This window comes from Podarcis melisellensis, assembly GCF_964234715.1.
Source record: "Podarcis melisellensis genome assembly, chromosome: 5".
Lineage (NCBI taxonomy): Eukaryota > Metazoa > Chordata > Lepidosauria > Squamata > Lacertidae > Podarcis > Podarcis melisellensis.
In genome coordinates, this window is record NC_138537.1 from 55,603,812 (window position 1) to 55,624,970 (window position 21,159).

The 21,159-nt window shown below is 42.5% G+C and overlaps 1 protein-coding gene across 1 annotated transcript; it reads right to left on the reverse strand.

The window, feature by feature from the left end:
- Positions 1 to 4,786: 4,786 nt before the first annotated feature.
- Positions 4,787 to 20,199, reverse strand: OAT (ornithine aminotransferase). The gene is made up of 10 exons (XM_081911488.1): positions 20,058 to 20,199; positions 15,707 to 15,925; positions 12,098 to 12,322; positions 11,463 to 11,558; positions 9,957 to 10,084; positions 9,703 to 9,825; positions 8,454 to 8,582; positions 6,790 to 6,903; positions 6,252 to 6,396; positions 4,787 to 5,441 (listed from the first exon to the last, which is right to left on the reverse strand). Exons 2-10 carry the CDS (start codon positions 15,903 to 15,905, stop codon positions 5,281 to 5,283), a joined length of 1,320 nt encoding a protein of 439 aa, XP_081767614.1. The 5' UTR covers positions 15,906 to 15,925; positions 20,058 to 20,199; the 3' UTR covers positions 4,787 to 5,280.
- Positions 20,200 to 21,159: the final 960 nt, after the last annotated feature.

The window sequence follows — 21,159 nt, forward strand, 5'->3', positions numbered from 1 at the left end:
GAGGTAATTAAGAGGCTGCTATGGGAAGTATGCAGCCTTCCCACCCCCTAAGGAGATGGAGGGGACTGCCTTGCCAGCGTTGGCCACAATGCACCCCCGGATTCAAAAGAAGGGGGTGTCCGGTCACTTGGCACAAGCTCTCAGTGACGCCGTCTCCAATTAGCGCCTGGGTTCACTTTAGCTCAGAAATATAATTGGAAACATATAATTGGATAGAAGCTAAAGCACATACATCAAGCGAAATTCGGGAGATAAGACTGCTGATTAATGGATCTCTGTGACCGGAGCGACGGATGGGACAAATAAATCAAGTGCTGAACCACCATCAAGAGACTGGTATGTTTTGGAGTGGAACGGAAGGGGGGTGGAGGAAAAAAACTTTTCTTATGTGAGTATTAATAACCCTCCACCCCAGAAAGAAGTTCGTGGTATTTTATATTAATCACAAGCAGGAATTCAAGAACTGTGTGGACTGAATTACAGATCAAAGAGATAATTGGTAAACAAAGGAGAGCGGAGGAAAGTTTTATGACGCAGTTTTAAATAGCGTCTCGCTAAGACGGGCTTGTCCAAGAAAGATGGGGGGGGGGACCAGGATCATTGGAATGTGAATCATGACTGGAATGTGATCTAAACCTGGCAGAGCCCTCCTGATATTTTGATATACAGGCAAGCCTGGAGAATTAAAGGACAGACCGAGGATAATTTTTTTACGGAAGTGTGGAATGGTGTCTGTTCCTAAGTGATATGATTCTTGGAGAGTGCAAAACCCACACAGAGGATGTTTGTTTCCAACCCGCTTGTGAAGATTATCAGAGATCGCAAAGAAAGGATTATATGATAACAACAAGAGGATGAAGAAAGTAATAAAGAGACTATCTGGACAGAACTGGACAGAACTGTTTAATTAAAGCAGGAACATAAGTGATGCTTGGACCCACGTTTGGAGCTTGCAGTATGGGTACCCCCAACAAAATTTTAAAATTTGGCTGTATAATTTGGAACTAATGTGATTTGGAAATAATGTGATTTGATTGGCCTGTTAATAAAAATTATTATAAAAAAAGAACCAGGAAAGTCTAAGACCTGTCTTATAGACCAATGTGACATCAGATGGAATCCAGGTTGCATGCAACTTGCTTAGTGAATTTTTAAACTTTTTTAGAGAGTTTTTCTTTTTTAAAAAAAACACCTAAATGAAATACAAACACAAAAGGAGTCTTCTAAGCAGCAGCTTCAGTCTCTACTAGGAGTCTGGAAAGTGTTCTGAGACATACTGAACTTATTTGGAAAAGGATGAACCAGAAAACCATGGTTACTAGTTCTTGAATTAGCCTTCATCTTTAACCAACTTCAAACTGTGGCTTGCTCCAAACCTAGGTACCATAAGTTTCCCGGCTTGGATTCTTAGGAGATTGTGGTCAGTTTAAGATTTCTTAGTTGAAATCACAGCACAGGAGAAAGGGAATGGGCTGCATGCAAGGACAAAAGGCTCATTCATGCTGAATTCACCCATCTCCCTGACCTAAATCTGATGTTTTCTCCACAGAACAAAGCAGCTTTTTGGGTTCTTCGGTATCCGTATGTGGATCAAATCTCAACTGCTGTACAGAAGAAAAAAACGGAGACTTTCTTGTTCTTCTGTAAGAGTCACCCTGTAGTAAAATGGATTGTTTCTTGTATTGAACTTTCAGGTATACAGTACATAAATCGTTTCTTGCGTTGAGCTTCAATCTTCTGTTTGTGTTTAAATAATTGGTTGTTGTGTATAGTGTGGGGGCCTATTAGCCCTAAACCTAGATACAGAACAAGACAGGTTTAGCTGCAGAAGACTGGTAGATCTTGGTTCTCATTTAACAAGATATAGAAGCTTAAAAGATGAGCAGAGGTCTCCTACCTAAAGTATTTCTGCTCCATAATAAAAAATGGACATGTAGCACCACCTTCTGGCTGCTTGTTCAAAAACACAGAGCAAATAATTAAGGACTGAAAAAGAAAACAGCCAAAGGTTGTGGTGTACTTACCCTTTGTTCCAAACAGGACTGCTGATCGTAGTCAACAAGAGAATGTTTGTTTTCTTACACAAATCTCAAGCTGTTCAAAAAAATTGTTGTAATGGGCAGCTGCTCAGGAGTCTCAAACAGCCTTCCCCAACCTCTTTCTGTCCAGATGTTTTGGACTACTTCCATCACCCCTCTCAATTTGTGATAATTGCTGGACATGGTGGGAGTTGTAGTCCAAACATCTGGAGGGCACCACGTTGGAGAAATCTGATCTAAGACAAAATATTGCTGGTAAAGAAGAAAAAGGTACACCATTTCTCAGTATTATATTCTAATGTGTGTAAAGACCAACATTATTTTGGGGATCATTTTGTACAATAAGGCTTATCATGCCATCTTCCTATTGTTAGCAGCAAAGAAGTTCTATGTATGAGAATATATAAAATTAATGTGTATCGTTCTTGAATACTATAAGTTTAGAACAGTTTCTTATTAACCACTCTTCCCAATAAGCTCAAGGTAGATTCGTACCAGGGACTTCTTCTGCATCTCACTAGAGAAGAAAACATCTGCCCTGTTTAGCTTGTATTTCCTTTTCAGGTCATGCTGCAGGCAAACCTTCTGGGGGAATCTTACAGCAGAAGATAGTTTCACAAAAAGGACAGGTATGGATCATGCTTCTAAGGCAAAGTATTAAACTACAACCTGCATTAAAAAGAAAATTTTTGTATTGTTCTTCCTTTCTACTAGTAGCTACTGCCTACATCTTGATTTCAGCAACTGCTCATTGAATAGTCCAGATTGATTTATGTGTTACTAGAGAACATTGTGATACAAAATGCTATCACACCCAACACTGAAACTTCTGATCCTATGACTGCCCTGTTGCACTTTTCTCTCTCACCTACAAGTCAACCCACATTTTTAAGATAGTTTTAGGGTCAACCTTCAAACTTGGAGGGGGGGTTTACTTCCAGCAAATGAGTCAACCAGAAAGCTGTTTCAAGAAGCCAGTTCTGTGCACATCCAGCTAAATCTCTAACAAAGAAGAATAAATTTTCTCTCAAGGGGCATTAGCGTGGCAACAGAATGTTAACCTGTTTCTTACATTCTCACCTGCTCTTTACCTTTCCCAATGAGCAGACCAATCCATCCTGCCAAAGGCAGCCATCTTCCTCAACAGCATGTGCTGACAATTCTGTAGTACTAGGAATGTATCAGTACTATTTGGGTTCACCTTATCACTGTAGATCAGGGGTCGGGGCACTGACAATAGAATAGGTACTGTTTCTTGTTCAAACTATGAATGCCCCCCATCCTCTTCCAGAGTTCCACCTGGCTGACACATTCCTAGCAGGACGCAAAACCAAAAAAAGGGGGGGGTCCTCACTGATGGGCCAGCAGAACTGCCCGAACCTGTTGCCTCAGCAACACCAAGGGACTGGATCAGCTGTTGGCCAGGAGGTGCAGAGCCACTGCTCAGGTGACAAGTTACCCTCACAACAGATGCCCAATTGCCCTGCAAGACAGAGGAAGAGAGGACTTCCTGCCATGAGGCGTTTACAGAAGTGAGTGGCCAAGGATTCATGCCTGTAAAACTCTGCACTTCTGGAGCTCAAGCTGCAGGAAGGGTGGTGAGAGTCCTGACCCTGTATGGCAGCAGAGTACACGCTCCCACAAGGGCTTCACAAAGTGGTCACATGTAAACAACCCCGGCATAGACAGCTCCCCTGCAGGAACAGCAGGGACAGAGACAAGTGGTCGGCAGCCGTGCATGAGAAACGCCTGTCTTGCAGCTTAAATCTGGACTGAACTAGAGAGATGGTGACCCAAATTCAACCACTGGCTAGAGGGTTATTCCACTAGTCAAGGGCGAGAATAACTGTTGGAAGGGATTTCATATTGTACAACAGATGTGCTAGCAGTAGCTGGTTGTGTAAACAGTCGTGCAACTAAATATAGGAGCTACAGTCATCCGTTGCCCAACCAGCCACAGGAAACATGGTAGCTTCCTGCCTTCTGTTGCACAAGCCATTCCGTGAGTACAACTAGTACACTGCTTAGGGAATTTAACTTACCGTAGTGCGGCACTGAATTCCTCCCGGTATTTTCAAACTATGAGCTAGCTGGAGGTGTAGAAAGCCTCTCTGGGAATCTGACACCTTGTGCAAGAGTACTTGCATACTTCCACATTTCTCTGCCTCTACAGTTGCAGATGCAAAGCATCACAAGGGCAACACAAGACTCCAGTACTTTCTTATCCAAGAGGAAGCTAAACCTGACAGTGAACATCACACTACTGCACACAGCAGGGGCAGTGCAGTTTCAAAACATTCCAGAAAAGTGTCTGGAATGGCCAAGTTGAGAATGATCACTGTAATTAGCTTGTAAAAGATGAGCATGTATTGTTCTTCACTGCAGGAAATGACTAGCCAAGAAAAAGGTTAATGGAGAAGTCTTCATGCACATACAGTATAAAAGCAATGCTTTTAAAAACCTTAGAAGCAGTAATATCTCACTTAAAGTTTCCATTTTGATGATGAAATTGCATCTCTCTCAACAGAGACATGCTACACTACACTAGCTATTATTAACAAAACAACTCTATCCCAATTGAAGAAGAACAGCAGTATCAATATTCGAACAATTTTTACCTTTACATTCAAATTGTTTTTAACTGCAATATTGGGTAGGTGTCAAGTACTAGATTCAGCATCCAATGCCAGTTTGCCAAATGCACTGAATATGCTTGTTATAGCAACAAAACACTGACCAGTAAGACATCCATTTGAGCTACCTTTATGAACCAATACAGATTTCAAAAAGGTGAGAGATTCTACTGTTCTTGATCCTCTGAAGCTAGGATTTCCAGTCAGGATACAAACATTAGCACCAACAGCAAGATTTCAGTCCTCCATACAGCGGCAAATGGTAAAAGAAAAAGTTTGAAATGTTTGGGGGTTTTAAAATAGCTTCTTAAGATGTTAGCATTTGGTACAACAGTTTCATATAATTTATATTTTGGCTGACATGTAAAAGGAGACATAGCCAAAGTCACAATAAATCAAAAACAATTTTAGTCATTTGCTTTTTTCCCCCCCAGGTCCATTATTTTTAAAAAAATTAAAACTGATTTTAGAAGGCTTTTGGTTTTCAACCGAGCGGGAATAGTTGGATGAAAAATATTGAACTTGAAAGGGAGACGGGGTTCAAGAATATTGCTTTTGTAGTAGCGTTATGGAATCAAAGTTGAAAGCAGACATTGAACACTGTGCCTTTAGAAAGATAAAATGGTTTTGTGGATAATTTCAATGCATTCTCTGATCTCATCCTCCTTGATCACCAGCGGGGGAGCCAATCGGATGATGTCACCATGTGTTGGTTTGGCCAGCAGTCCATTGTCACGGAGTCGCAGACACACTTTCCAGGCATCGTAGTCTTTAAAAGAAATCCAAAAACAGAATCAAATATTTGCTTTACAACCAACTGAAGTAAGCATTACAAGGAGCTCAAGGTGGCACAGGTGTTTCTCCTCCTTCCCATTTCTTCATCACAACAATTCTGTGAGGTAGGTTAGGCTGACAGATGGCAACTGGTCCATGGTCACCCAGTTTGCTTTTATGACCAAGTGGGGATTTAAACCCCGACCTTCAAGGTCCTAGTCCAACACTCTAAGCCACACTACATGAAGGAGATAGGTTGTGGTTTCATTTCCAGACAGGAAATAAATTAGTTCAAAGTCTGTTTAGAAATGGCAGCTTGGACAAATATTTCACCTCTGGCCACAAGAGACCAGATGTGCTCCCACTTTTTAGACAGTACATAAACTTGATTGAACTTGCAATCTTTTTTCAGGAAAAAGCATGTCAAGCAGTCTGGGCTACCACCTATTTACCCCAGTCAGGAGGACTTCAGACTTTTAGAACTTTCTGTTGCGATTGAAACTGTCTAAATCCTATTCCTAGAGCATCCTCAGTTTCAGGTATTTTGGGTCAAAGTTCCCTATTCTCCTTTGTGTGTATTTTCAAATGCTGCCTTTTTTATTCAAAAAAGTAAAAAAGGAGAACAGGATATATACCCCCAAATTATATACCTTTACTCAAACAGCAGCAGCACCTAATTGATTCTGAATGGATATGATATTATGCTATTGCCTCCAAACTGGAACTTGCACAATTCACTTGCAAAAGTCAAAATGGCCTTGAATCATGTTGAAGTCTTGTTAGCGCAGTGTAAAAACAGCCTTACCTTTTGTTTCACGAATAACAATAGCATTTAATAATCCTTTTCCTCTGACACAAGCCACAATATCTGACGGAGTCTTCATAAGCTCATTCCTCAATAAGTTGCCCATGATTTCTGAATTCTTAACTAACTTTTCTTCTTCAATTACCTAAAGCAGTTTGAAACAAAGGTAAGAAAACTGAATGATGGAGGGAGAATCATAAATATGTAAACATAAGGTTCAGTTTGTCTCTCATCACAAGACCACTACTAACCATAATTATAATTTATAATTACTTATAATTATATTTACTAACCATACACAGTTAACCATAAAATTACAAGTCATAACATGGTACAGATGTAAAAAAGAAGTCTTCAAGTATGAAGACGTGAACAAACATACGACACAAAGCAGATACACGGATATTTGGTTACTTTTATTATTAGACAAGTTGAGGGAAATGACTGTTAACATGCAGTTTTCAAGTTATTTAAATACTGCACAGTGTTAGTATAGTCGTGCATAGCATTCATAGACCTTAAACTGATATTTACGTACCTCGAGTGCTGCTATGGCCACCCGGCAAGCCAATGGGTTCCCTCCATATGTAGAACCATGTTCTCCAGGTTTAATGGAAAGCATGATTTCATCATCACATAGTACCGCTGAAACCTAAGAACATAAATTCTGCACTGAGACAACATTTACCAAAAACATAAGAGCATTTTTCCTTTGTCCTGCTTCACAACACCGCAGAGGTTCCACTAAATTACATGTCTGTAATGTTTTGCCATCATTATGCATTTAAGACTGTAATTCTGAAAGTTGGGGCTGTGTTGGTTTGTTGCTTTGTTTTTATTGATATGTAAAGCAGCTCAGGGAGTGTTTACAGCTAAAGAGTGGGGCAAAAATGCTTTAAACAAACAAATAAATCACTTTGCTGCCTCCCCCCTACGGTTACCGCTGCTGCACAGAGTCTAAGGCAATATTCCTATTTATTTCCCATTGCTTTATAAAGTATGCATTCCTCAGTAAATGCTTTGCAGAATGAACTGCAGGTAGGTACAATTGCCTGTTTACTGTGCTCAGAATTTATTTACCATTCTTAAACTTCTGACTCAGCTCAAAGAGAGTTGCAAAATGCTGGATGTGGTACGCAGGCTACTCAGCAGGAAAAGAAATTCTCCATTTCAAAGCTGTTTTCACCAGACACTCATGTAAGTGGTCTAGAGAACTTAAATGGCCTGATCCTAAAGACATTTTACTGGGTGTGATAGCCACCGATCTGAACAGACCTTTTTTCCAAATATATACTTAAGATTCCAAACTAAGCAATACTTGTTCAAAAACAAGAGAGCTGTTAACCTACCCAAATCTACAGCTAGTTTCATAATACTATATGATACTTCAAAATGCTTGCTTTGTGCCTAGTTCCCCTGGACTTAGTTAGAAACCTGGAGCAATGTGATGGAGAAATTTCCCTTCCTGAATATGACTGTTGTTCTTGCCCAGCTAAAGGGATTAACAATGGAGCAATTTCAAGTATTAGAGTACAGTACAGTGGACGCTCGGGTTGCGAACGTGATCCGTGTGGGAAGCACGTTCACAACCCGCAGCATTCGCAACCCGCAGCGCCACATGTGCGCACACACAGGCCACTATTTGGTGTTTCTGCGCGTGCGCAAAGCGCGAGTTAGAGCTTCTGCGCATGCGCAAGCACCGAAAACCGGAAGTAACCAGTTCCAGTGCTTCCGGGTTTGGCGCGGTGCGCAACCCGAAGCGTCTGTAACCCGAGGTGTGACTGTACCTCAGCTCAGTACTTCTAGCCTGTTACAGGTCTGACCTTGGAAATTCAGAGCTGCAGGACCACATCTGAATTGGTCAGCATGCAATCTGCATTACACCAACAGGTTCGGTTCAGTCCCTGGCATCTCCAGAAGGGACTAGGAGAAAACCCCTTCTGAAACCCTGGATGGTCACTGCCATTCAATGTAGTCAGTACTGAGCTGGATGGATCAATAGTCTAACTCAATATAAGGAAGCTTCCTGTGTCCCCATTTGCTGAACACTGTCATATTGTAAGAACATGAATCCTGGAAGATAGTCCTAACTGACTCCACTTCATCAATGACCCTTTCATTAAACCAGTTTTGTATCTTAAACCTATTGAATTCTCCAAAAAGCAGTTCAGAACCAGCTGTTTCTCATTCAGTATTACTTACGGGATAAACACCTCCAGACAAGGCCTTTCCAAGCAGGATCATATCTGGTCTAACATTTTCATGATCGACAGCCAGCATTTTCCCAGTCCTTGCCAACCCAGTTTGAATTTCATCAGCGATAAAGAGAACCTGTTTTATTTTAAAAGGAGCACATATTCAAGAAGTATTTCCTTGACAAGGAAAGTTCACCCCAAACATCCCTAGCAACTCTCGTCCAAACTACAGAAACTGGTATAATTAAACAACTAGCTCCAATGTTTAACCTCTGCTCAGCATACTGCTATATCACACCACATCTAGATCGCATAACTTTAAAAATTCTAGGCTACATTTGTGCCCACAAGATTCTTTATGGTAGTAAAATTTCACTAGCCAAGAATGCTTAACAGCATTTCACTTAACAGCCCCTTTAGAACTTTTCATATGAGAGGCCTGAATATCACTTGCATAGTACTATCAGAGTCTCACCATGCACTGGAAAGCATAAAAGAAAATAGCTTCAATCCAGAGAGCCCCTTTAGACTTGCATAGAGAGGGACTTGATGAATTGTCATTCAATGAGCATTTAGTTTGTTTTGTTCTCCTTTAAAAGAGAAGATTCTCCAAAGCCAAACTCCAAATGAAGATCTTGCAATATGGCTTTCTTGACCCCATTCCTAATCTACATTTACTCTGTCTGATCTATTATGTGGTAAAGTCCAAATGATGTATATGTTTGGAAGCAGGAAGGTCATTATAATCATTCCACAGGGTGAAATTTGCCACTGCTGTACCCCAAGATAAGCCAAAATGTTCTATGGAAACAGCCCTACCAGACTGAAAAGCAAAGACAATTTATGAGTTGCCCAGCAGTGGGATAAAGTCCATTTAAAAGGTACACAAAGTATATTACAACAACCTTGTCGTCTACTTAAGACAGGCACAGAACTGATAAGATAGTAGAGTTGAGCAACAGCTCACTTTGGGGAAAAGTGTTTTACCAGGTCAAAACCGACATCATTGGTGAGACAAACACAGATTTATTTCTAATAATAAAAAACTATACCACTTACTACTGGACCTTTGGAAGATTCAAGTAACTAAATATTAGATTGTGCTAACCAGCAGTGTAAAAAAAATGTTTTTTAAACATATAACAGCATTATACGATTGTTATCTTTGTTCTAAACAAGGCCTGTTGTATTAGTTAAAAGACTTGGCCACTTTCCACAGCTTGAATGTTGTGTTCTTAGCACAGTGACTTACTTACATTATGCTTTGTGCAAAGCTCTCGCACACCTGTGAGGTAACCTTTATCAGGAACAACGACACCAGCTTCCCCTTGAATTGGTTCCACCATGAAAGCTGCTACATTTGGATCTTGAAGTGCACGCTAAGGACAAGTATATTGCAATGAAGAAAGACAGTTACTGAATGCCGTTATGGAGAGATGCAGAACAAGATTTATAACATTCTTTCTCCTAACTTCTGAATGTCTTCATAGAACGGAAGATTTCAACACACCTCGAGAGCTGGCAAGTCATTGTATGGAATTATTTCAAACCCTGGCATAAATGGTCCAAACCCATCATAACTGGAAGGATCTGTAGAACTTGAGACAGCAGACATCGTTCTTCCCCAGAAGTTGCCAGCTAGGAGGAGGGGTGGGGGGAAAGAATGAACAAAATATGTAATGTCTCAGTTACGTTATGCAGCCTAATCAACTCAACAATCCGAAGATGTCGAAAGACACCACATCTTTCTAAAAGGTAGAGATGCTAAAGATGTATCACAGTTGTGTTTAGATCAAGGATGGGTAACCTGCGGTCCTCTAGATCAGTGTTTCCCAACCTTGTGCCGCCAGCTGTTTTTGAACTACAACTCCCATCATCCCTGACTAGCAAGACCAGTGGCAAGGGATGATGGGAATTGTAGTCCAAAAACAGCTGGAGGCACAAGGTTGGGAAGCACTGCAGATGTTGCTGAACTACAATGCCCATCATCCCACCCAACATGGCACGGGTATTAAAACCTCCTTGCCCAACTCTGGATTTTAAACAGCATTTAATGTTATGGGAATTGATTCTGTTGAAAATGAATAGCAAAATACAGATTGTTTAATCATTGTTCACCTTGTATGTTTGCCATGTATGCAGGTGCCAAAGAGTTGCAACTTCCCAAAGTTATAACAAAACAGAGTCTTTTACCCAACATGCTTGTCCAGGATGAATGGTTACAGCATGCTGTCTTAACAGAGCCCAGAACACCGACTGCATGAGATTTCAGTTGACCAATACATTTCACAAGCCTAAGCACACTGCCTCAACAGCAAGTCTGAACAGGATTCGTTCCCTAATAAGTGTTGTTTATGACTGTGGCCCTAATTTGTCAGCACCATATTCCCACCCTGCTTTCACCCATGAAAAGAAAGATTAATCTCTTCTCACTTAGGTTTCTGGTTCTTTACGGCACCAGAGACAATATAGGATTTGATAAATCGGAAGGTGATGAGGGCACAACTTTGCACATTATTTTAACTTAGTAAAGTGATGAATTCATTACAAGCAACAAACCATTTAACAGGGGTGGGAACTTCAGGTCAAGAAACCAAAAGTGGCTTCTCTGGTCTTTCCACCCAACTCTTGGGACTTTCCCAGAACACATTTTCTCTTCCCTGACCATGCCCCTCAATGGCCCTTTTCCTCTCTCTCATCAAGTGCAGCTGCCATGAAATGTAGCTTACTTTACACAGGTGAGTCACATCCCTTGCTTTGTTCACTTTTTGCCTCTGGCCCCACCCATTGCAAGCATGTGGCTTGGGAAGGAATGCAAAATGCGGCTGCAAAAGATTCCCTACTACTTTCTAACAGGTTTAAGTAAAAGACACAGAAACTCCATTTTTAATACAAAGGTATTCCTACAGCATGTTGTTGTTTTTAAAATATGGATGATTTCATAATCCGAAGTCTCCAATACCTTTGTTATGCCCACCTGCAACAAGTTCTTATGATATTTAAAACTCTGACATACCTGCGAAAAGTATCTTTGCCTTGTATTTGGGAATTCCTTTCACTGTATATGCCCACTTGCGAGCCAGTTTACACGCTGTTTCTCCAGCCTCCACTCCTAAAATAAGAGAGCACAAAAGGTGGAACCAGGAGAGGGGTAGGAAGAGAAGGAGAACTCATTACTATCAGAAGCCACATGGTGGACTATTACGGAAGTATGCCATGCAGGTTAAGAGCCTAGGGCCCTGGAAGTGTGGGAAGGGACAGCTAAAAGCAGTGTGATGTTATCAAGAAGCTGAGTTCTGCTGGAACTCTGCACGTGCCTTGGAACCATGTTTATACTTTGGGAGTGTCATTGCAAAGTAAGAGAGAAAGAAACATTGACTTTAGCTAAACGACCTCGTATAGCAGAAGCAAGGGCATGGCCCTACAGCAGCCTTCCCCCACCCCCCTCTCTGTACTTGCTCAAAATTTTGAATACATCCTTGAGCTGGAAAAGGTTGGAGACACAGCACTTTGTGTGCAACAGATGTCCAAACACACAGGAAGCAAGCCCAAATTTCATGGAATCCACAACTGTTCTCTCTAGCTTCCCACTTAAGTGACAAAAGCTGTCCGTTCACATGCTTTTTAGGAGGACAGAACAGAAAGCATTACCTGTGTTCATTGGAAGCACTTTGTTGTATTTGAACATTTTTGTGATATACTCTTCATATTCGCCAAGTACATCATTGTAAAACGCTCTTGAGGTAAGGGTAAGTTTGTCACACTGGGCTTTCAGAGCAGCTACAATCTTTGGGTGACAATGGCCTTGATTGACAGCACTGTAAGCACTTAAGAAATCGAAGTATTTTCTGCCTTCTACATCCCACACATAAACACCTGGGGGACAGGGTTAAACAAGCAGATATACAGTATTAGGAGAATATTAACAATTGATATATCACACACACAAACCTCTGGTGGTCATTTATTGTTTTTAGCATTGAGGCATAGGGTGAATGATGCAACTGATTAAGTCATTCAACTCCTAAAAAACATTGTATAATATTTGGCTAAATAAAAAAGCAGCACTTCAGTATAGATATACTATATAAACAGAATAGCTGCTTTAGCAAAACTGAACAGGAATGACACGAAGTACAGAATTCACATTTCTCAACTTCCTATACGTACTTTTTGGCACAGTTACCTATGCATTTTCTGTGACTGTAAGATAACTGGCTAAGCTATTTTGTGTCAAGCGCTGTAGTAGTACTGAGAAAAGATTGACACTTGAAAATACAAATTATCTGTGCGATGCTGGGGTGGGGATAAACTTCATTCTCTTCCCTTGAAAATGGGCTGTTTGGTGCTGCATTTTCCCCAAGGTAGTCCTGCTAGCACAAGCCAGAGGTTACATTTTTGGCACAGCCTAGGGCAATCTGCTCAATGCTGACTTTAGCTATGAAAGACTTGTAGCCATTTCACATAGATATCACAGCTTCATAAGCACAGGAATGAGTAGCTAGCTTCCAAAATGACCATCATTCGGTTGACACTGACTTTTCACCCACACTGCATGCACCTTCTAAGGTAGATCAGGTAATATGCATCTGAGCACAAAATCTCTTTGTAGGCCAACAGTATAAAACTATGGAAAGGCTGTTTTATTTTCAAACTTCCTAGGTGAGAGCGGGACTCCATGCCTGCACCCATCTGCCACAAATGCTATGCCAAGGCAGGCTGCCAGATGCCAATACAATAAAACTGCCTGCTTGTCCTCATGGAAGCATGAGGTATACTTTGTACTTTGCTACACTTATCCAGCTACCAAACACATGTTCAGGAAGATAATACTAACCTAAGAAGCTGCTAATTTGCAAATGCAAACCAGTAAAAGAGTTGACCTGAACACAGTTTCCAGACGCTTGTTTTACTACAAGCTTTAATCTTGCATTATGAGGTTACATAGTAGCAAGGAAACAGACTTTGAGACCATTTGCACTTCTAATTAGGCTAAATAGGCATTCCCTTGATTTGGTGAAGCTTGTCAAAAGTAATAAAAGTTCAGCAAACTTGTAGATCAGGTGGTAAGTATGCTAAACAGTTGGTGCCCTAAGGTCAGGATAGTCTAGTGATATGTGCACTGGGGAGACGCCACCAATAAAGAATGCTAACAGAGCGCTACCAAAGCTAGACGTTAGAATTATTTAGATTAGGGGTGTGGAAGCTGCAGTCCGTGGGCCAGATGTGGTGCTCCAGGCCTCCCCATTTGGCCTGCTAGGCCACTTCACCCCAAGCCATTCTCAGCTGCCTCACACCTGCCCCATCAGTGTGGCTGCAGCAGGTAAGGACAAGCTGATTTAGGTGCACAAGTGAGCTTCCTGTGGAGAACCAGTAGGCACAGCTGATCCCTGCAGAAAGCAGGTTCGAACTCACCTCCCATCCACTGAGTTCAAGCCTACTTTTCAGAGGCTTCCAAGCACTGCACGGGGCTCTCTGCAAGCCTTGTGTGATGCTTTGAAGTCACTATCTCCCTCTATCCCAGCAGACCACATTTGACAGATGGGCTGGGCCACCACTACCCCCTATTAATCCCCTGACGTCATCAGAGGGAGAGAAAGACCTTGGCCACTAGATCCCTGGTTTACATTAAGGCAGGTTTTAAAATTTCACACACTAACCAGAAGGCAACATAAACCAAAGAACTGCAGAAAACAAAGGCAATATAAAAGAGCAGTAAGTTTTTCTAACAATACACACCACACTGAATGCCATATGATCTGCTGTTTTTTATACAACTAAATGGAAATGTGGTGAATACTTAAAGAAATATAACAACCAGATAAATTTCCAAGTAAGGCTAGATATATGAGCAGCAGCTAAAAATAACTAGAAGAGGGGTGGTAACTAAGGAGATGCAGCACAGCAAGGCTTAGACAAGAACCCATGGAGGGATGTGTGGGGAAGTCAAAGAATAAATGATGTGATGCCAACTGAATAATGTATGTATAAAAATTTATATATGAGAAATGTGGCATTTTTATGCTCAGAACTCTCAAGCATTCTAGGTTTTAAAGCAGGTCAGGGAACCTGCCGTTCTCCAGACATTACTGGACACCAGTTTCCAGCATCCCTAGACAGCATGGCCAAGAGTCAGACATGATTCCCAGCCCCTAGTTTAAAGGCAATTATGCCACCTCTCCTGAGTTGGTCTCAAATGCCAAGCAGCGCTCAGTGAGCCAGAAATAGAGGAGCAGGCACAGATTAATTCAGCCAGTGACAGCTGCAGGCTGCTTCTCACAACTCTTTGCAAAATACTTACCCTATGCATCATCAGGGAATGAAAGACCGGAAACCATGTACACATGGCTATGCCTTCTGCTGCCTATCTTTCGAATTCAACATGCTTCTGTCCTGTTCAGACAACTAGGATAGTTCTCACATTTGAATATTGCACAATGCTGGCTAAGAGGAAGTTACTTTTAACTTAATCACCAAACCACCACAGGAGAGCTGTGGAACTAGACTATACAAATGACTGTCCCTACATTAAATACAAAGGTAAAGGTACCCCTGACCATTAGGTCCAGTTGTGGACAACTCTGGGGTTGCACGCTCATCTCGGGAGCCGGCGTTTGTCCGCAGGCAGCTTCTGGGTCATGTGGCCAGCATGACTAAGCCGCTTCTGGCGAACCAGAGCAGTGCACAGAAACGCCGTTTACTTTCCTGCTGGAGTGGTACCTATTTATCTACTTGCACTCTGATGTGCTTTTGAACTGCTAGGTGGGCAGGAGCTGGGACCGAACAACAGGAGCTCACCCCATTGCGGGGATTTGAACTGCCGACCTTCCGATTGGCAAGCCCTAGGCTCTGTGGTTTAGACCACAGCGCCACCCACGTCCCTTCCTACATTAGGAACCATTATATGCCTCCCCACACCCTGCCAAATGCCAACTTCCTCTCTCTCCTTGGAATCTTCTTGAAACTGTTTAGGCGAGGCAGACCCATGATCCCATAAGACAAGGGCGGGGGAGAAACTATCTTCCCCAGGAAGATAGTAGTAACAGTGTTTTCTTTCTTCTGAGTTAACACGGTCAGGAAAACAGCTGAGATTGCACATACACAGCAGCCAGAATATCCCACATTTCCGTTCCCGAAGAAGCATCATTGTTGCAGTGATGATACAAATGATCCTTGCCACTGGAAAGCATTAAGGTGAATGACTGAGTTAAGATTCCATCCCTTGCCTAGGAACCTATTGGAAAGATTAAAAGTACATACCTTTTCCTTTTTCAAGAGCAACAGGGAGCGGGTGGTAGTTATGTGCACCATACTTGGCCTCACGCTCAAATATGTAGTCGGATGACGGCGGGCCTTGGACTGTTTTCTTAGTTGCAACTGACGTAGCTGAACTCACTGAAGCATGAACGCCTCGACAGAGAACGCCGAACGACTGCCGATGGGCCAGTTTAGAAAACATGGTTACAGTATGCTGAAGGTCTGAAAAAAGAAAAAATGGCACATAGTGAATTGGGTCAGAATCATGAAACTCAAGGAGACATCCGCTTCAACACCGCAACTGCAAACGAAACCTATACAAATAGTTGTGATTACATGCAGGATTTTGAGTGGGCCTTCTTACATAGACAAAGCATTTCAACACAGAAACCTAGATCCTAGTGCCCTATTCAAAATTCTCCACAGAACAGCTGATGTGATCTTCATGAGGTAGACACAGACTTTGCACAGCTAAGCTAGAAAACATGGGACAACACAGTAGACCCAAACCCAAGTGTCTATCTTATATGCAACACACAACGAAACATGCTCTTGCTAAGGTACATGCCTTCCCCATTAGGTGTGAGTTCACGCCAGGATGAGTCATGGAAAGTTGCATCACACCAAGCCTGTCAGTTAAAAGCTTTGGTATGCTTAAGTTACCTTTGGATATCTCACAGTCAACATCCAGATTTGTGCTCAGCTTATAGCAAGGGCGGGGAGCCTTTCTCAGTCCATTCCTTCTTGGCCAACATTCTGAGGGCCACATGCCAGTGGTGCGCAGGGCCAGAGGCAAAAGTGGGAGGAGCAACAGGTGTCGACCACACAAGAGTTGGAGGCTTATATCAATACGCATACACCAACCTACATTATTGCAGTTCAAGAACATATTCCAGCCAAGCAACACTCAAAGAGGGTGCAGAGAAGGGCCTGGGAGGTATGTGGCTTGTGGAGAGTCCTATGAGCTGGACAGAGAGGCCTCAAGCTCCTAGACCTGAGGTTCCCCATATCTGACCTACAGCTTGAAGACCAATATTGCCAGTTCTCATCACTATGTTCCAAGCTCTGAGCAATGAAACAACTATCGCATAGGCCCTGCATCTTGAAAACCAACATGTAAGATGCTAGAGCATTTTCAATTATCACATGTTTTTCACTGTTGGTCACTTAGCAGCAGATAAAAAGCCATGAGAACTTAACAAAAATAATAATAATCCCAAGTGCCTAGTTGCTTTGATTCTTAAAGTCCTGGTGCAGGGATTAGAAATATTTTTCCAGGCTGCTGAACTCTACTGCAAATGTTCCCCTGTGGAGCTTTTAAAGAACAATTAATCTGAGTTACAATACAACCCTTGTCACCAGAGCATTGCAACACTGACAGCAGACAGACTAATCTTCAATATAAATAAGACCTACTATTACCTTTCAGTATCATTCGGTTCATAAGACCAAAGGGGATTGTTGTGGTGGTTTTTAAAAAATGGTTTATGCAAGCACTTGAAGAACTAAGCAAAACCATACACATACAGTCCTCTGCTCAATCATCACTAGATGGTTCATTCAAAAGACAGGTAATCCTATGCCATTGTGTGTGTGCTGATTAATAACTGCTTGTCATATTAAACATGAAACAGAATATATTGGCCAAGGAAAAGAAAAGCTCAAAAAAAAAATCTTAACTCTTCCCCCATCCTAAAAAAAGTGACTTTACCAGATGCTTATACTCAATTGATATAAGCTGTTTAAGCAGCATCCCTCACAGTGGAGTGGGAAAGTAAAACACATTTCTAGGAGTGCAGCCTACGAAAGCTTGATTCTTTAATGAACTTGCATGGGAATAAGGCCCACTGAACACTGAAAGACTTGTTTCCAAGCAAACATATATAGAACTGCACTGTTAGTATCCTACCATTCCAGCATACAAAAACGGCATATAGCTTTGCTAGTTCATAGAATCAGAGTTGGAAGGGATCCAAGGGTCATCTAGTCCAACCCCCTGCAATGCAGGAATCTCAGCTAAAGCATCCATGACAGATAGCCGTGTTGTACAGGAAAAGTCAACAGCTACCTCTGTTAATATTGACAAAACATGTTACTGGAGTTCCAATGTGACATTTAGAAATTTCACCCCTCAAAATAGCAGGTGTTGCATTACATAAGATTTGGATAGGACCCAGATTTAAAATTGCATCACTGAAAGCTTGCATCAGGATGAACTTCTCAATGATAGGACTATACAGGCCTGGCCCACCACACACCCCTCACAGGGGAAAAAAGCTAGCTTGCTTAATAAGCATATACAAGAAATAAATGCTGGTTTTAGAAAGAGGCAAATTTATGGTTTATTAAAATACTATGAATCTAACTGTATCTGCTGTGATACTTACTGTCACTTCCTAACCTTGGCAAGTGTGATGAGTTGCCTTTGAAATCCTTCTCATAAGGCAACAGCACACAAAAGATGAGGCAGTAATCTGTGTGTGTGTGTGTGTGTGTATAAAACCACAGAAACTGTTTTTGAGAATATTCAGATTTTATATTTTCTGTTCATATAATACATTTTTACTTGTAATGTTCTTGGAAGAATATTCTGAATCTGCTGGTTATAAAGGCATTTTGAATGAGAAGTAAATTTACCCAAACTGGTGCTTTCTCAGGTCCATTTTCCTATTTAATCCTTTTAGCTTTACAGCCTAGTTACCAAATTCATCTCACTGCCAAATATTTACAGACACATCACTACTTGCAAATAGTGGAAACAAGGATAGTGATGCACATGGGTAAAGTGCAAGAACGCAAAGTTTTCAGGTGTCCAAAAATCCGGGGGGGGGGCATCTTAGCAAGGAAAGGACATCTGCCCAGTGGAGCTGAGAATAGTCAGGCTAGAAACATACAATATTTCTTCAGAGAGCTAGCATCAGTAAACAAGAGACACTTGCTTGAGGCATATATACCCATCCCACTTTTGCCTTCTGAAACAGGTTTTGCATGCTTCATGTTGGTTTAAAAACCCACGAAGCCTGTTTGACAAAACACTAGTAGGACAAAAAAAAAACGTGTTTATGAGAGAAATGGAGAACCTGCAGTCCTCCAGATGTTGCTGGACTACAACTCCAATTATCCCTTAGCATTGATTGTGCTGGCTGCAGTTGGTAGTCTAGCAACATCTGGAAGGCCCAATGTTCCCCATATTGGGTTTATTACATGGGTAGTAATGGTGGAAAGAACAAAACAGGAACTCTGCACAGTTTTGATTACCACACCTCAAAAGGAACCTTGTGGAGTTGGAAAAGAGAGTCTCTTTAAAAGCAGTTTAAACCAAACCATGGAGGATAAGGTTAACAATGATAGCTGTGTACTACTTCTGGTGTTGGATGCATTATGCCTCTGAATACCAGTTGCTGGAAAGCACAAGTGGGAAGGATGCTATTATGCTCATGCCCTGCTTGACAATCCCATAGGCATCTAATTGGCCCATGTGATAACATGTTGGATCAGATTGGCCTTTGGCCTGAACCTACTGGGATCTTCATATGCCTCTTCTAGACCAGTTTTATCTTAAAAGCTATGGCCTATTCCATCTCAGGTTTCCATTGTACTGTGCCAGAATACCTCTAACAGTGAACTCCTATACATGTCTACTCAGCAGCAAGCCCCATGGGACTAATGCCGGGTGAGTGTGCATCTATTTCCTTTGCTACCCAGTTTATTTACTCTCAAGGAAACCAGAAAAGGCCAGGGGCCTCCTTTAGCTGAGATCTTGTACCAGCAGGGTTTTACGGCTCTGCAAAAATGGAAGAAGTGAATAGGGCCATCAAGGCTCTCTAAGGACGAGAGATGAATGATGGCGACTTATTAAACTTGGAACACGGAATACATCATAAAACAAAAACAAACCAATTGCACACACACACACACACTCCCACATGCACATTTTGAAAAGGCAGAGGGTGTGATAAGGCTTCACGTATCCACCGCAGGCTGAAGGGTGCTGTGCATACCAGTTGGGGCTAACATACATACACTCTGTGCATGCTCAGACACACAGCGTCCCGTTACATGCTCCAGAGCAGCCCACGGGTCTCCAGCAGGGGCTGAGGATCCAAATTATGTTGGGGAGGCTCGTGGGGGGGGACGACGACAAAGCAGTAAAAGGGGAAGAGAGCAAAAGGAGAGAAAGCACTGCATGGCCAGGGCCTCGCTCCAGCCCGACGGCCGCCGCCCGTTCCCCATCCTCCCGGGCATGACGGGATGCAGCGGCCGCGGAAGGGGGTCCCCCCGAGGGAACAAGCAGACAGGCGGCCGGCCGGCCCCTCCCCACACCCACCGGGCCTCCCTCCCTCCGTCGCGCTACCTTCCCGAGGCGACTCTCCTCCGCTCCGGCGAGAAAGGGCAAGCGCGGCTCCTCGGCCGCCTGTCACAGCTCAAAAGACCGGCCACGTCACAAGCCCCCCTGGCAAGACGCGCCGGCGCCGGGGCGCCCCATTGGCCTCCCCTGCACGCCGCACCCAATCACAGCGCGGCGACGGCGCCTCCCCCGGAAGAGCTCGCTCGCTATTAGCTGCCTGCTCGTCCCCACCTCTGCCGCTCATTGATCCTTTTTGGTGCATTCCTAGTGCCGCTCTCGACCAATCAGGGTTTGCACGTAGGATTTTTTGGGTCCCTCCTGGGCGCCTCGCTGCCTCTTTCCTTCTTGCCTCTCCGATACAGATTAATGATCAAGCCTATCTAAAGCATCCGTGAGAGATGGCCATCCAAACGCTGCTTAAAAACCTCCAAGGAAGGAGAGTCCATCACATGCTGAGGATATTAATTTTTGTCTATGTCTTTACTTAGACATATTTTAGATAAATAAGGCCCTGTATGTTCAGTTGATTAGACTTATTCCTCCAATGGTAGGTAGTTATTTCTAGATCCAGATTTTCTTGGGCATCTGAGTTTAAAAGAAGAAGGGAAAAGTTCCACAAATTTGAAAGAAACCATAGAAAAGAAGGAGTTGAAGTGCAAAATCAATGAATGGAATAAGCGTTCAACACCCTTTCCGTTTCCTGTTTCTCTGAGGCTGCTTTTCTCTAGGAACAATGACAGGGTTTTGCCACATGTTCCTGTTTCTGCACTTCAACTCCAATCTCATCTTTTTTTAAAATAAAAAAAAGCTGATCCAAAGATACATTCATAGAGAATGGGTAGCTAAATCCAAGGCTAAAGAAAGATGATAGGAATACCAGCTGGTGGGGACAGATAAGAAGCAGAGGTGTGAATAGGAGAATGGAGACAAAACTAGAATTTAGGTGGCTCTGGCTCTACCAACTACAGTGGTACCTCGGGTTAAGAACTTAATTCGTTCTGTAGGTCTGTTCTTAACCTGAAACTGTTCTTAACCTGAGGTACCACTTTAGCTAATGAGGCCTCCCGCTGCTGCCACCGTGCTGCTGCACAATTTCTGTTCTCATCCT

Coding starts and splice junctions, on each gene's coding strand:
- OAT (XM_081911488.1), bottom strand. CDS start 15,905: ATGTTTTCTAAACTGGCCCATCGGCAGTCGTTCGGCGTTCTCTGTCGA. Junction 12,323..15,706: donor TGCTCTTGAAAAAGGAAAAG/GTATGTACTTTT, acceptor CCTGTCCCCCAG/GTGTTTATGTGTGGGATGTA. Junction 6,397..6,789: donor TGGCCATAGCAGCACTCGAG/GTACGTAAATAT, acceptor AAACTGCTTTAG/GTAATTGAAGAAGAAAAGTT.